The 16,179-nt window shown below is 35.8% G+C and overlaps 1 protein-coding gene across 3 annotated transcripts; it reads right to left on the bottom strand.

The window, feature by feature from the left end:
• Positions 1–5,618: 5,618 nt before the first annotated feature.
• Positions 5,619–16,161, bottom strand: LOC121383987 (MORN repeat-containing protein 4-like). Of its 3 annotated transcripts, XM_041514124.1 has the most exons (5): positions 16,079–16,151; positions 12,073–12,103; positions 11,775–11,933; positions 10,403–10,512; positions 5,619–7,437 (listed from the first exon to the last, which is right to left on the bottom strand). In XM_041514124.1, the coding sequence occupies exons 2-5, from the start codon at positions 12,090–12,092 to the stop codon at positions 7,292–7,294; spliced, it is 435 nt and encodes a 144-aa protein (XP_041370058.1). In that variant the 5' UTR covers positions 12,093–12,103; positions 16,079–16,151; the 3' UTR covers positions 5,619–7,291. The 3 variants fall into 3 exon arrangements, with proteins under 3 accessions (XP_041370058.1, XP_041370055.1, XP_041370056.1); XM_041514121.1 differs by lacking the exon at positions 12,073–12,103 and having other exon boundaries at positions 11,775–11,967; positions 16,079–16,161; XM_041514122.1 differs by lacking the exons at positions 12,073–12,103; positions 16,079–16,151 and adding an exon at positions 15,726–15,867 and having other exon boundaries at positions 11,775–11,967.
• Between the last annotated feature and the right edge of the window lie 18 nt (positions 16,162–16,179).

Genomic DNA, 16,179 nt, shown 5'->3' with positions numbered 1-16,179 from the left:
TGATCACTTTATGTGTAATGTGTCAATCAATGTGCTTTAGTGGTGGTGTTAAACCAAACAAACTGGGTTTTTTGTAATGTGTCAACTTTGAACATTTATATATTCAGTCTTCGTTCGTTTTCAAAGATGACATGAATTAATTATGATTATATTGTGTAATCTTTAAGTAAGAAATATTGGGGTTTTTTTTAAATTTTAATTTAAATTAAGGTCGACAACAGTCACTTTTCGCAACTCTTTTTTAGGTTTCGTACACAGTAAATAAAACATCCAATTATATTTTGATATGATATATTTGACAAAAGGTACTTTTCATTTGTTTCATCTTTTGAAACTTAAAATTAATATTTTGTCAAAAACTTTTTTTTTATTTGAACATTACTAATGCACCTGAATGTGTTTGAAGAAAAGCTTGTGATTAAAAAATTGTACCTTTTACGAAATATGGATTTCAAGTGAAAATACAGTAAGATATGCTATATTTATTGTGTATGAAGCCAAAACAAGGGTGTAAAAAGTGACTGTCGTAGACCTTAGTCTCCTTACAAATTAGTTAAAATGTTTGGTCATCTCCATGCTTCAAAACAAATACCACTACCTCATTTTGCCATGACATTGTCGTTTTTAAATTACAATGCTTAAATTGCTAACTTCAATTATTAGGGATGTGTTGCCTTGCTCTGACAAAATTATTTAGATAAAGTGACTTGGCGCCCCATACTAGACAGCTAGAACAGGGTAGTCTACGAGAAATTGCTCATTACAAGTATTTTATACACTACTGAATACACAGTTAAAATGACAAAGTTCTGCTACAGGATAATAACATTAGTTAGTCGAACCTGGTCTAACGGTCACCTGCCTATAACAGCCACTATAAATCCCTCCAATGCATTTCCTTCCTTATTTGACCTGTACATAATGGTAACCTGTCCTAAATGGCCAGCGGTCACTATTTTTCACCTAAAATCACAGGTTGAACCCGCTATAACAGTCACAAGATGATCGTCGTGAAGACTTTTTGGTTTATTTTTTGTCCCTGGTTATGTCTTTACTTTTTCAATCATCTTAAAAATTATAAATTAAATGTGTTTATATGGCCATGTCTGTAGCTTTGGGTTTATTTTCCGTCAAAGTAAAGTTCCATTGTAATTCTCTGATCGTAATTGAAAAACAAACGGACACTTCAGTGACACGCAGTTACTGGTGGTGCAATTCAACTGGTTCTCAGCATTCTCACTGAATAGTAGATGACTTCCCATTGGCTGTACATAATGTAATCTGTATGTATGGTCACTCTATTGAGTCTCGAGAAACTAAACAAATGAGGTATTATGTTAGGTGTTTCATTGTTTCTAGCCAGACATGATTGGTAAATAAACATGAATTGATGAAGGCGGCGGTCATTGCAGATGTCCCGTGTTCGGATTATTTAAGCGACTCCTGATCTTATTCAGCTGTAATCAGTGGTCATACTCCACTGAAGGATTAGCGGTGACATGAAACAAACAAATGTTTTAAACATGTCACATGGGTATTAATCTTCAATACAACAAAATATCTTCTGCAAGTCAATGTTAGCGTTTGCGAAATATATTAACAAATACATTTGTATGCAAAATACCACCGAAAAATAGTACTGCTTTAACGTTAGAATAGAGAATCGACGTTATTGACAAATCTGAGAAAGGCAATTTAAGTGCGAGAAAGATCACCGATAATTTTGGTGTAGGACGTTCTTAGGTTAATTCTATTTTAAAAAAGAAAACTGATGTTCTGGCCGATTTTGACAATAATGTTTCAGCCAAAAGAAAAAGGCAGAAGAATGCAACAGGCAATGATGACATAAACAAGCTAGTGGGAATGGTTTAAAAATGCGACATCTTTTTTTTATGACAGTTGTTATATGCTTTAGTATATGGGTTCTAATTTTGAACCTGTATATAAGGGTCACCTGTCTATAATGGCCACTTTTGCAGGTCCCTTGGGTGGCCGTTATATACAGGTTTGACTATAATAATTTGGGGATGAGACGATAAATTGGGTTGGTGGGTGTTTAGTGCTGCTAACCACTGGCTATTTTGCTTTATATTTGCTTTATAATAGCGTAAAAGTGTATAAATAAAAGTGTTACCTCTTACACACACATTTTTGCCACCTTCCTACGCCACTGCTGCTAACTACTGTAAGTGTTAAAAATTACAATGGCTTGATTTAATAATAAACTAATTTCAATAATATTTTCATCTGAAGTTAAAAATGTTTGTGAAAATTATTTGAACAATGTTTTAAACATAATGGAAGGCACCAAGTTGAGACACTAATGAAAATACCACACATGAGATTAAGTGATAGCGCATCGCATGAGTGCTTGAAATCTTGTCATCATTTTAAATCCTGGTTGCCGATGACAGTATACATGTACACAAATCAAATTTAACATGAAAATTGATCTATGGAAAATAAGTTTATATGCTAGTTGCAAGGGCGGTGCAGACAGTATGGCCACGGCTGTACCACTTTTTTGTTCATATTTGTTGTATCTGAAAATGTTCTTCACAGGTGAATTTCAAAGGAGCGTCTAGCAACCTTGAGCCGTTCCACTATTTTTTACACTACGCCACCCCCGAGTTGTATTAGAATATAATATTGGAGTCGTGCATTTTTGTTATTCATGGAGGTTACACACATGCTATGAAACATTCTAGATTTAGTTACTCTGATCATGTTAACAAAAAACAATCCCAAACCTACAGATAAAGGCTTTATTTCATATTAACATAGGCAAAACATGGTCTTTGTGGTTCACAGAATGTAAATGTTCAATGATATGACTGATAAACAACTGATAACTATGTGTAAATAAATCTGTTTAGCCTATACAAATCACTTTATATAACAACTAGTATCAACAAATGACAGGTATACAGTGGAATCTGCTATACAGCACACCTTGTATAACAATCAAGTGACAAAAAACAAGAGGAATGTCCAATGTCCAATGGCACAGCAGTACATTTTAAACAATGGCTATCTGATGCCTAGCATATTATGGTAATTGTGATACTTTATTTACAGAGGACGAGAGCAAATCCACTGCTTCAACATAAGTTTAAAGTTTGTTTTGATTAACAATACCACTGGAGCACACCGATTAATTAATCATCGGCTATTGGATGTCAAACATTTGGTAATTCTGAAACATAGTCATCAGAGGAAACTCACTACATTTTTCCTAATGCAGAAAGGGATCTTTTATATGCACTTTGCCATGGACAGGAAAGCACATACCACGGCCTTTGACCAGTTGTGGTGCACTGTTTATAAGGAGAAAAACAAATCATTTGAATGGATCCACCGAGGTGGTTTGATCTTGAAGAAATGCAAGAACCTCAAGCAACCACTCAACCGACTGAGCTAAACTCCCCCCTCCCCCCTCCCAGCATCAGTTACTCCCACCATATAGCACCAATAATTCTTTTATATGCACCTTTTTACAGACAGGACCAGGGGCCAATTTCACAAAACATCGTAAGTTTACGTCTGCAACTAGCAGTTTTACCGAGCATGCATTTACACACATTGGGCATCCATTTCATGCAGAAAATTACATCATTACGGAAGATGGAGCATTTTAAGGATGAAAAGAAATTAATTATGTGTGTTTCTAACTATATTTGTTGTGCTATAACAGCAGTAAGAATTGTGGTTTGGCGTAGATTTACGTTTACGTGCAAAACTAGGCTTACGATGTTTTGTGAAATTGGGCCCAGGTCCATAGTAATGATACCTGAAGTGGGCGGATGGGGGAGATCAAATCCTATTTTTATCTTTATTTATACAGAATATGACCAAATTTTTTTTACATTTTTGTTTTCAAGTGGGGATGGCGGTGTGTTCAAGCCTGTGGACATTCTAGTCCGATTACATGAGGATGAAACTACATTGATTACCAAGTAATCTTATACCATTTGGCTACAGTGTACATGTAGCACACCTGACACAGGGTTTAATCTCATTGTACCAGTGTATGTACAGTGAAAACTTTCAAAACCACACCCTCAGATCTGGATGTTTTTCATGGTCCATTTTTAAATATCTACCAAACGGAACCTCTAAACCAGTTCGGGCACGGATGCAGGATTTCTGAAGGGTGGGGGTGGGTCCAAATGTGATGACTGATTTCTCCTTTTACACAGAACAGTTAATATAATCACATTTCCCCTTAAAGGTTATGGTCGGTTTTCTAAAAGGAGGACCCTTAGGCACCCCCCCCCCCCCCCCCCCCCCCCCACCCCCCCCCCCCCCCCCCCCCCCCCCCCCCCCCCCCCCCACTGCTACTGCCCCCCCCCCCTCCTACTGCAGTTACTCCTAAAAACTGGCCTGTGGATGTTCAGCTTAGATGGCTTCACTGTATTTAATTTCAGTATAAAGACTTTCTGATCAGTAAGAACATTATTTTTATATACAGACAGATTCCACTAAATATATCCTAAAGAGATGATCAACCATTTTGGAAGTTTACATATATTTATTATGAACAACAAAAATGGAATGGATTGCACTTTGATAACAGTCATAAACCAACTATGCAACACAAATTTTAAAAGTAAAAAAAAACAAAAATATAAGCAAATGTGCCCAGGTAAAAAATAAAATAACAACAAAGTTGCCTATAGTCCGTCCCATTCTCCTGCAATAATGTTTTTGTAAATCATTTTAGTTTGTTTTGATGTAAAAAGAAAAGTAAAAGTGTTGGAAATTAAAATATATATATATATATATTTGTGTGCAATTTAGAAAACAGTCTGCTCAGAAACAAATAATTTGTAGTAAATTTCAAAAAGGATTTCCCTGTGGGAAGGACTATAGATCCTACCTACAGTAGGATCTATACCATCCCAAGACTCGTGCAATAATTTCTGAATAAAGAAACCATATGACTTGCATAGGCCTGCATATATATAATATATACAAAAAAATATTTGTTTATGCATAATTGGTAAAGTTTTTTTTAAACACATTGAGGTAACAAAATATGTTAATGATTCAATTATTATTATTTTTCATTTTGTTTCAAGCAAAAGGTTCACTTTCATAAAAATCTACATGTATCAAACTCACCGTGTAACATAATGACAAGCAAACAATATTTTGCTGGTAAGAATACTGAAGTAATTCAGTCTTCTAGTACAAATACGTTGCTGAAAATTGTAAATATGGATATGATCAAACTTACCTAATGTAAAACGAATTTCAAACTTTTGGGACTGTTTAAATATTTAGCTTTTACACAAATATTTTTAATTTTAGACACACATGCACGCACACGTACAAACTCGCATACACAAACCTGTAGCAGGGGTGAGAATTGGTGAACTGTAAAAAAAAGAAGAGGAAATCTAGAGGGATCCTGGAAATGCTTGAAATCCTAGATTAAAATCTGTGCTATCTGACACATTTTGGAGGAAAGGACAATTAAAATGCGAGGAAACACAATGTTCCATGAGAGAAAAAACGCTGATCTGAGGAGAATTCCCACCCCTGCTGTAGACATTTAGTATGTACACAAGAATTCATAATTTTATAACATATTATGTAAACAAGTAAAATGTTCATCCATTCACATACATAACTTTATTACAAGCGTATCTGTGCATCGATTCTCAAACACATATACATATACATATAAAGAGCATTTACTATTCTAAACTTGATTTTAGCAGTGAGATCTAGAGGAAGCATTGTTGGATTGCTTCAATCACTTGGGTAAAGATAGTATTAATTTGTGACAGTTTAATAAAGCACTGCCAGTGAATCTAAAAAAATGTCTTACGTCAATAGCACTGTCAATGAATCTAAAAAATGTCTAAGTTAATAGGGAGTTGTTAAATAATTATCTAATGCTGTAAGGGGGAGTGGTCATACATGCATTATGGCGAAAGAAAAATAGTGTTTGTCAGGACCTAAACAATATTTTCAAAACAGTCATTTTTATTTATAAATTAAATATACTGTAGGCAGTCTTCGCATATTTTTTTTCACAATTTTTTTTTCATTTTTTTTTTCACATGTTTATTAATACTAAAGAAAACCCAATATGACATATGTTTATAGTGGTGACACCATCTAGTTAAGATCTTGGTTGAAGGTTTGTAGCACACAGTGCTGGGTGATTTAACATTAACACTATTTTGTAACTTTATAAGAGTTCAACAAGATAACTGATAACATTGTATTAATATTAAATGTAGTACACTATAATACAGTTATAATGTTAAATTGGATGGGTTAATTTTGTTAATTAAAATATTGAATGAACTATTAAAATAAGGTTATATTAAAGACAAATGTTCCAGTTTTAAGCTGGAATAACTAATATATTAATTTGTTGGGTTTTTTAAATTAATATATATAGCCAAATACAATTCATCGTAACCAAATAAGATTGCCCTGAAATCAAAGCTTGTTAAACATGGGGCCAAATGTACGAAACATCCCTAAACAGCTGTGTATATTTAGGATAAATGCAAATGTGCAGTCATAATCACACATCTTATTTTGTCCATGTTTAAATGTTTCCGGTGTATTTTTATCTGTAATAAATGTGTGATGATCACCTTTCATAAATTCAGCTCATCAGTTTTGTGGCAAAATATTTGTTATAAAATATATTCACAAAATTCAGCTTCAAGTTATATTTTACATATCACAGTTTAAATCATTAATGTTGGGCATTTAATTAAATGCTTCAGTTTCCTACATGGATTTGCTGTGAAAAGTAATATTAAACTGAAATTATTGATGTTATTTTGTAAAGTATAATAAAATAAAATAAAATATTGAATCACCTGTAAGACAATGGTAAAGTATTGAATCATTTCAAAGACAATGGTAAAATATTGAATAATTTTTAAGACCATCATTTAGGTAAAATATTAAATTACTTCAAAGACAATGGTAAAATATTGAATACTTTCAAAGACAATGGTAAAATATTGAATCATTTCAAAAGACTGGTAAAATATTGAAATATTTTAGACTGGTAAAATATTGAATCATTTCAAAAGACCATGATGGTAAAATATTCAATCATTTCAAAGACAATGGTAAAATATTCAAAAAAAATGGTAACTTAGACAGTGTCTAGTTTTGAATTAAATGTTGTTACTAGCAATATTAAACCGAAGTGATTAAAACAATTTTTTTTTTTTTTTAATATTGAGTAGAAATGTGTTTTAAATGTATTTTAAAATTGTCGTCTGCTAGTGAATCCTCCAGGTTGTTGCTATCAGCAGTGCGATCTGGCATAATTGGCAGCTTCCCGAGCTCTCTGTATGATTCCAGGACACTTCAGTCTCTGCAACATCTTGCTGCCTTCAAAATGTCCTTCATTCCGGGGAAGTCCGTGGGTTTGGTCCGAAAATGTGATCAAACCTGCAAAATAATTGAGTTGATGGTACCAGGGCCCGTGCTTATAAAACTTTTAGAGTCCAGACTCAATCTCAAATGACGTCACACACATACAATTTGTATGGCGTTGTCATGACATTACTGTCTCAGACTCTATTAGAGTCTCTCGACCGGCCTCGGTGGCGTCGTGGCAGGCCATCGGTCTACAGGCTGGTAGGTACTGGGTTCGGATCCCAGTCGAGGCATGGGATTTTTAATCCAGATACCGACTCCAAACCCTGAGTGAGTGCTCCGCAAGGCTCAATGGGTAGGTGTAAACCACTTGCACCGACCAGTGATCCATAACTGGTTCAACAAAGGCCATGGTTTGTGCTATCCTGCCTGTGGGAAGCACAAATAAAAGATCCCTTGCTGCCAATCGGAAGATTAGCCCATGGAGTGGCGACAGCGGGTTTCCTCTCAAAATCTGTGTGGTCCTTAACCATATGTCTGACGCCATATAACCGTAAATAAAATGTGTTGAGTGCGTCGTTAAATAAAACATTTCTTTCTTTCTTTCTATTAGAGTCTCGAGTCTGGACTAAAAGCTTTATAAACACCAGGCCAGAGCTGTTGTACAAGAGGCAGTATGTAGCTCAGTGGTAGAGTACTCATCCTGAGGTACATAGGTCATGGAATCGGTCCCCTTTGATGGGAATCGGTCCCCTTTGATGGGAATCAGTCCCCTTTGATGGAGAACCCCAAGACTTTGGACATGGTATATGAAAGGTGGTTTATGTGTTGTCCTATCTATGAGAAAGCATATACAAAATATAAAAAGATTCCTTGCTGCTGCTATTCAAACATGAGTAGACCAGAGCTGTCAACCTGTGGCAATTCTTAGGCATGAGACAATTAGAAGTCGGGGGGGGGGGGGGGGGGGGGGGGGGGGGCAGGGACTGCAGGCTCTTAGTCAGGTTCAGGTCCCAAGTTCTGATCAAGGGATCAATGGGGATAATCACTCTGGGTAAAACAGGTTATTTAGGTTTTTTTGTTGAAGCCCAAAATGGAGATATCTAAAAATCAATCAAGTTCAGGTTTTAGTAATTATTACGCTTAATGTTAAACCATATAAGTCGGTCATCGGTAGTGAGTGTTGGTACAGAAAAAGAGGGCAGGCTTTATATGCTGTATTACTACTAGTAGGTAACTAATACAGAGACCCTGCACATAATTCCATTCAGCTCCCAAATACAAATCACTGTTATAAAATAGTTTATTTTTAAAAAGCGTGAGATTGTAGTAGTGTTGCGTGAGAGCGTAATCTTTCTTACAATGTGTGAGACTCACGCCTAATGTATGAGACTCACGCCAGATGTGTGAGACTCACGCCTGATGTGTGAGACTCACGCCTGATGTGTGAGACTCACGCCTGATGTGTGAGACTCACGCCAAATGCGTCACAGTTGACAGGTATCATATGGTAGACAGCAGTTAGTTTCTTCTCTCACTATTTAGATCAAGTGTGGTAAAAAAAAGATATGTTAAACAGTGGTTTAAAATGTACTGAGAGGTGTTGTTAAACATTTCTTCCCTTTGTACAAATACACATATTGCTCCTTGATGTGGGTGACCATTTATGTGTGGTTACAAGCCTGGGACCTATTTCACAATAGCAGTTATTCTAGGCATACATTTACAAGTGTTTTCGGCATCTATTTCACGAAGAAAATCACATCAGAAGATGGAGCATTTTAAAGACAAAATTAAATGAAATATGTGTTCTTCTAACTATACATGTTGTACTATACTATTAATAAGAATTGCGGTTCAGTCATAGATTTACGTTTATGTGCAAAACTAGGCTTACAATGTTTAGTGAAATTGGACCCTGGGTGATATGTTGGTTAAGTCATCAGACTTGGGGCTGGTAGAAACTGGGTACATATTCTGATATTGGCTTGCATTTAAAGCGAGTTTTAAGTTCAACTGGGAAGTGTAAGGCTACTACTCTAACTTGTTTATCACTAACCATCAACAAATAACCATTAATTCACTACAGTGGACAGACAGCAAAAACAAAAGCTATGGTGTGTTTGCCCAGGATAGTGTGTCTGAACCTTATTTAATATCAGTACGAAAATAAAGTTACAGTGAAGGAAGTATGTGTGACTATAACTAAATCATAAATCATAACTTAAGGGGGGGGGGGGGGGGGGGGGGAGCTGGTCTCTTACAGACCAAAGTTCTAGAATTGATGATGCAGCTTTTTTTTCCCCAATTTTTATTATTATTATTTTTAAAAGCATGGATTGTACAGAAAAGGTGGGTATATTTGATACCGAAATAAGGGGCATATTTAAATTGAAATCAGAATGCACATCCTAGTTCATGTGTGATGGCATTTTGGCTCCAAATGTGGTTTTACACTACAGCAAGAAAAGTCTTGCAAAAATCGATGTCATACTGTGAGAAATAAATTGAAGAAAACATATCTAGTCCTGAGGAGCAGGATATACCCCAGTGGTACAGCATTTACCTGATAAGCAATCCATCTAGGATAGATTTCATCAATGGGCCCATTGGGCTATTTCTCATTCCAGTCAGTGCTGCATTTCTGTACTATCCTGTATATGTGAGATGATGCATATAAAAGACCCCTTGCTGTTAATTGTTAACAAGTGGTGGCAGCTGGTTTCGTCTCTCATTATCTCTGTTGTCCGTAACCATATGGCCAATGCCACACAATAATAAAATAAAATGTACTGAGTATGTCACTCAGAGGAGGATCTAGGGGGGCCAGGGGCCCGCCCCCTCCCTAAATATTGCAATACTTATAATTTTATTATATATTAAAATTTTTTTTTTTTTTATGATCCCCCTCCAAATCTCCCCCAAAGTTCCCTTAGCATTCCACCTCATGTCACTGCCCCCCCCCCCCCCACCCCCAAATGGATTTTCTGGATCCGCCATTGTCATTAAATAATGCCTTTGTTTCTTTGTTTCTTACCTAGTCCAGAAATCTTGCCATCTTTAAACTCTCCCTCAAATTTCATATGGTCACACCTTGTGAATACTCCAAACCCATGAAATTTTCCTTCATGAAATTCACCATCATACCTGTGAACAGATAAAAGTACCATCTGTTTTAAATATAAAACTACATACATTTAAGTCTGGGGCAAATACTGAATTTTTTAGTGACTTTAAAAAGGGCAGCTAGGTAAAGTAATGAATTGGCTGCTACTGGTTGAAAGTACAAGGTGAATTTAATCGGTTGATCATTAGCAAAGTGCAAGCTTGCAAGGACACCACACCAATTTCTCTCTCACTAACCATTAACAGTGACATCAAGAGTTGCCACCAGACTTATACATTGAACAAAGTTACTTGTCCGAGTTGACACAATTTCAAAACATTTGGGAGTTCTTAAAGGCCAATGACCTATTTAATGGTCTAACAAAGTATTACTTGAACAAAAATAATTTGATTTGTCCCTAAATGTACTTTATTCAACTATCTTCATAACCACCATACATTTATTAATGATATTTTGTAAAAATAATTGAATTATGGCAATGGTCCATAATTCAAAAACTAAAATTGCTGAGAGGGTTGACATGCATTTCACTCCATCATGGTTCAGTTAAAGTGATGCATAGCTAGATTTGGTTTCCAACAATTAATGTAATTTTTATTTATTATCCATTTTTAGGGAAATAAGGTCCTTAAATCCGTGACAGTATGCCTTTAATAATTAGTCTTAAGACTGTTAACTTCAACCGATTAACACATTTCAGTTTATATTCAAGTTACATGACTTAGCTGAATATTAAATGGCATACAGAAACTTGTGGTTGTCTAATACTGAGGCATGTTCGGGAGGCCTAGACCCGACAGTCACTTGCTAGATTAATTTTTGTCTCCATCTAATGAATGTTAGGGTAAAATTGTTTGTGAGCACTCGTTCTGAACATGCCACTGATTGAGTATGTTTAACTATTAAGGTGATGCCACATGATATGAATGCTAGTTTCATATGTCGGCACAATCGGCAATTGTCATCGTTGTTGAGATATAAATGGCTGTAGGTAAAGCTTCTCAACAATGGCAAAATGTATACTCCTGGTGTACATTATCTGTCAATATTTTAACATTTGCACATTTGAAATATACATGTATGTTTACATACAGCAAAATAACCTTTCAGTCATGTTTATTTGCTGCAAATGTCACTTTTTAAAAAAACTGCCATAGACAGGATCAAAATTGCTGTTGGTGGGCTGTTTCACCCATGCCAATTATTTAAAAAATTGTCATGGGAGACAAATTCTTAAGTTCGAGTCATGTGAGACACCCGTATCATGTCATATTGCTTTTACCTGGATCCATCAGCAAATTTCATGATGCCTGGCCCATTACACAGTCCATTTTGAAACGACCCCCAGAACTCGGATTTGTCTGGAAAGACCATGTGACCATGTCCATGTCGCTGTCCAGTGCTGTTCCACTCTCCACTGTATTCACTACCATCAGGATACCTGTATGCTCCTGTTGTTGACATTGTCACGAGGTCTGAAAACAAAAACATTTCTCACTACAACAGAAAGCTTTCAGGGCCTAACCTAAAATAAGTAAGGAGGGGACACTTTTCCACTGTATTCGCTATCATCAGGATACCTGTATGCTCCTGTTGACATTGTCACAAGGTCTGAAAACAAAAACATTTCTAACTATAACAGGAAGCTTTCAGGGCCCAACCTAAAATAAGTAAGGAGGGGGCACTTTTCCACTCTCCACTGTATTCACTGCCATCGGGATACCTGTATGCTCCTGTTGGCATTGTCACGAGGTCTAAAAACAAAAATGTGTCTCACTACAAGCAAAATCATTTCTAATTACACTGTCAGTATAAAGCTTTCAGGGTCTAGTCTAAAATAACTAAGGTGGAGCTCATTTTCAGACAGTGACTCTCCATTGTATTCACTACTATCCGAATACCTGTATGTTTCTGTTGACATTACATCGTCACTTGGTCTAAAAGCATAAACATTTCTAATGCAACCCCTGCAATTAAGAAAATGACCACGGTAAAACATCTACCGCGGAAAAATAGTGTCCACAGCATTTTCCACGGCAATTTTTCCATTAACATGTTTGCAACTGTGGATTTTAAGTAAATTTGAATGATGAGTTTATTTGTTTTGTTTGCCAATATGCTGTAAGATTCAGTTATACCAGTGGCTGTATTCGTTGACTATAAGTGATGCAACAGGTAACACGCGAATAACATATGCACGATTAAGAACAATGGGGTTGTAAGGGGATGACAATTTATCATATACAGCATCTGCACTGAAGTGCTAGTTCAATTTTATCTTTTAATTATATTACATCAAAGTGTCAGAATATATTTAATGCGATGCAGAATTTAAATAATGTTCTTTAATAACGGCATAATTTCTGTTAGGAAATCTGTCACCAAGACCGAATCCTCCTTTCAAACTCAAGTAAATCAGTAAAGTTTGTTTGTTTGTGTTTGGATTAGGCCACTCGGCACCAGAAAAGGATAGAATGTTTTGTCAATATAAATGTCGGAAAATTTTATTAAACTTTCGGGATGACTTTTCTCTATATATGTATATTCACAAATATTTCATAATCAGGTTGACCATAACACTTCAAGTGACTTGTAGGAGTCTATGGTGAACATTTTACTGAAAATAAAAGACCTGTAATGCACCATAGCCACGGTTCAATAATGTATAAGCTGTCACCCACTTGCAATCCAGTGGTCCCTGCAATGCACGTGCTATGAACAGTCAACAGAGTGCAATGACCTAGTTGGAAGTCGCTTTAAAGATGGATCAAGTTCAGCCAGACCGAGCAAAAAAACGTCTGCTAGACTGGTTTATGCGCTTCACGGTAAATCAAATGGCCACATCGGGAACCAATCAAATAGTTTGCAAACATTAGATGGTCAAACTTTCGATTGGTAATTTACATGCATGTATTTCCGATCATGCCCAATGGAGCTGAGATTCAGATACTTTAGTAATAACGGTGCAGTTACTGTTTTAATATTTACTTTTAATCTGTTTTCAGTTCAAAAAGTATATTTTATTTTTTACAATAAGGAAAAAATACATCTTAAAAAAACAATCCTTCTTTTGCATTAAAGCTACAGTTGATCATGCTTTAGATTTGGAGTCCGGTTGTGGTGATAAAAAACATTGTCTCTGTCAAGTTTTCTTTGGAACCCCAAAGCTTGACAGCCAGTGTTGCTCCGTTCGGCCAGTGCTTTATCCTGGCTTCCTCATAGAGGGGACAGAATTGCAGGATGTGCTTTGGGGACCGTGGTCCTGTTTTACATGGACATTCATCAGTGTCTGCAAGTTTCAGGTGGTACATATGGGATCTGAGATGGCAGTAACCGGTTCATAGCCTGAAAATGGTTGTCTCTTGGTATCTCTCCAGATGATGTAATGGATCCTTAGTTGTAATGTGGGTGCATCTGAACTTTGTCTTAATTATGGTTTTTGTTTCTCTGAAGGAGATTGGATGAGTTGACTGTTCCATTGTGCTTCCCTCCTTTGCCAGCCTGTCAGCATGTGGGGGGGAAAAAATCCAATATAGTCCACAGCAAAAAAATGAATGAGTATGAAAAACTCCATGGCACTGCCGATTTCCGCGGGCAATTGCAAAAGGAGTTGTAATGGATTTCCTAACCTAAAATAATGGGTGGTGGAGGCAATGTTCCACTCTCCATTGTATTCACAACCAACAGCATGCGGCTGACATTATCTGATGGTCTAAAGGCAAAAACATTTTACTAAAATGGGAAGCCTAAAAACAATAAGGGAATAACACTGATCCACTCTCAGTCATTACCAACTCTGAAGATTATACATTTAACCTTCTCCACCTAAGATAAATTAATATTTAAGATCCCACTGCCCCAAGTTACTGACATCTACTAATGGCTATGAAAAGGTTTTACAGATATGTATTTTCTGTACTTTATATGCTAAAATAAATCATGTTTCATACCCAAAGTGTTGGGTCCCTAGACTTCCATTAGATAACTTTTTTTTCATTAGATAATTTTTTAATTTTTTTTCCGTTTATTTATTTAAAAAAAAAAATTATTGTCCCCAGAAACACAAACAAGGCCTTGAATCATTGCTGTACATGGTATTATTATATATACATAAACGGTACATAATTAAAGCTATACATTTGTATATAATGCACTTATTAAACAATATGTGTATACATATGCATATGCATGTGTGTGTATATGAGAGAGAGAGAGAGAGAGAGAGAGAGAGAGAGAGAGAGAGAGAGAGAGAGAGAGAGAGAGAGAGAGATAGACAGACAGACAGACACGGACGTGTGGAGTAACAGGGATGAAGCCGAAGATAGACGAAAGGGAACACAAAGGGCGCGAGACTTTGAGGATAATTTTGACCCCTTCCTATTCCATATCAGGGCTTCTAGATTATGGTAGCTCCACTAGTGATATTCAATGTTGGGCTAGTAAATATCTTCTACTACCTTGCCCGATGGCTAGTGAAAACAAAGTTGTCAAATGCCACATTTAAGTCTATATTGTAAATATGAATATCTTGTCCACCCACCCACCCGCCAAAGTTAAAGGTTTTTAAGTTCTATCTCATTCTTTAGGTGACATACCTGATTATTACTAATAGTAAAATTTTATTTATATAAAGTAGGAATAGTGAATTTTTAATCATGGCTAGTAAATATTTTTAAAACATTGATCTCTTGGCTAGTAAATTTTTTTACAATTCTAGAAGCACTGCATACTTAAATTAAAAAAATTATTTAAATTATTTATATTTAATACAATATAAGCACAACAATAAACTTAATACATGCATCCACATTGAGTTTTTTCTTCTACTCGCCATCTAGGATCGATTCCCGTTAGTGGCCCATTTGGCTATTTTTTGTTCTTCAGTGCACCACGACTGGTATATCAAAGGCCATGGTATGTGCTATCCTGTCTGTGGAATGGTGCATATAAAAGATGCCTTGCTACTAATGGAAAATTGTAGGTTTTCTTTCTAAGACTATTTTTCAAATTATCAATGTCTGACATACAATAGCCGATGATTAATAAATTAATGTGCTTTAGTGGTGTGGTTAAAAACAAACTTTACTTTCTTTTATTCACCCAACCTGTGATTTAAAAAAACAAAACAATTATTAATCCTTAGTAGTACATGTAACAGGAAATAACAGAGATACAATGAACTAATCTGTTTTTAAATATTCATTTACTATGAAGACTAAACTTTCATACTTACTGTGTATTGTTTGATCACAAAATTAAATTATTGTATACTCTACAAGTAATACTTGAAGTATACCAAAATTAAAAGCAGATGATTTTTCCTTTTAAGTCCACAAATGACCAAATATATTTATTATCAGTCACTTGACACATACTACTGTGATTAATTGAAGACGGCTATATATAAACGAATATAATTATAAAGTCACGACTCTGTGACTGCGACACGCTCATTTGTTGACATAACTTTCAACTTAAGAATCGCTAAAATCCGCCTTACAGTAGCACATCAATATTTACATAATTCACACTGAGTTGAATATATTTTCCCATGGATTAAATAATTTCATTATGTCGATTCCAAACCTGCTTTCGGTGATCAGGGTCGTCGAAAAAACCTAAATATCAAAGACGCCGCTTCTTCCGTGTTATTCACCTGTCCACAAAACGTCACCAAACGCGAGGTC

This window comes from Gigantopelta aegis, chromosome 10, assembly GCF_016097555.1.
Source record: "Gigantopelta aegis isolate Gae_Host chromosome 10, Gae_host_genome, whole genome shotgun sequence".
In the NCBI taxonomy this organism is placed as follows: domain Eukaryota; kingdom Metazoa; phylum Mollusca; class Gastropoda; order Neomphalida; family Peltospiridae; genus Gigantopelta; species Gigantopelta aegis.
The sequence above is the reverse complement of the archived record's forward strand: the minus strand, read 5'-3'. Positions and strand labels throughout refer to the sequence as shown.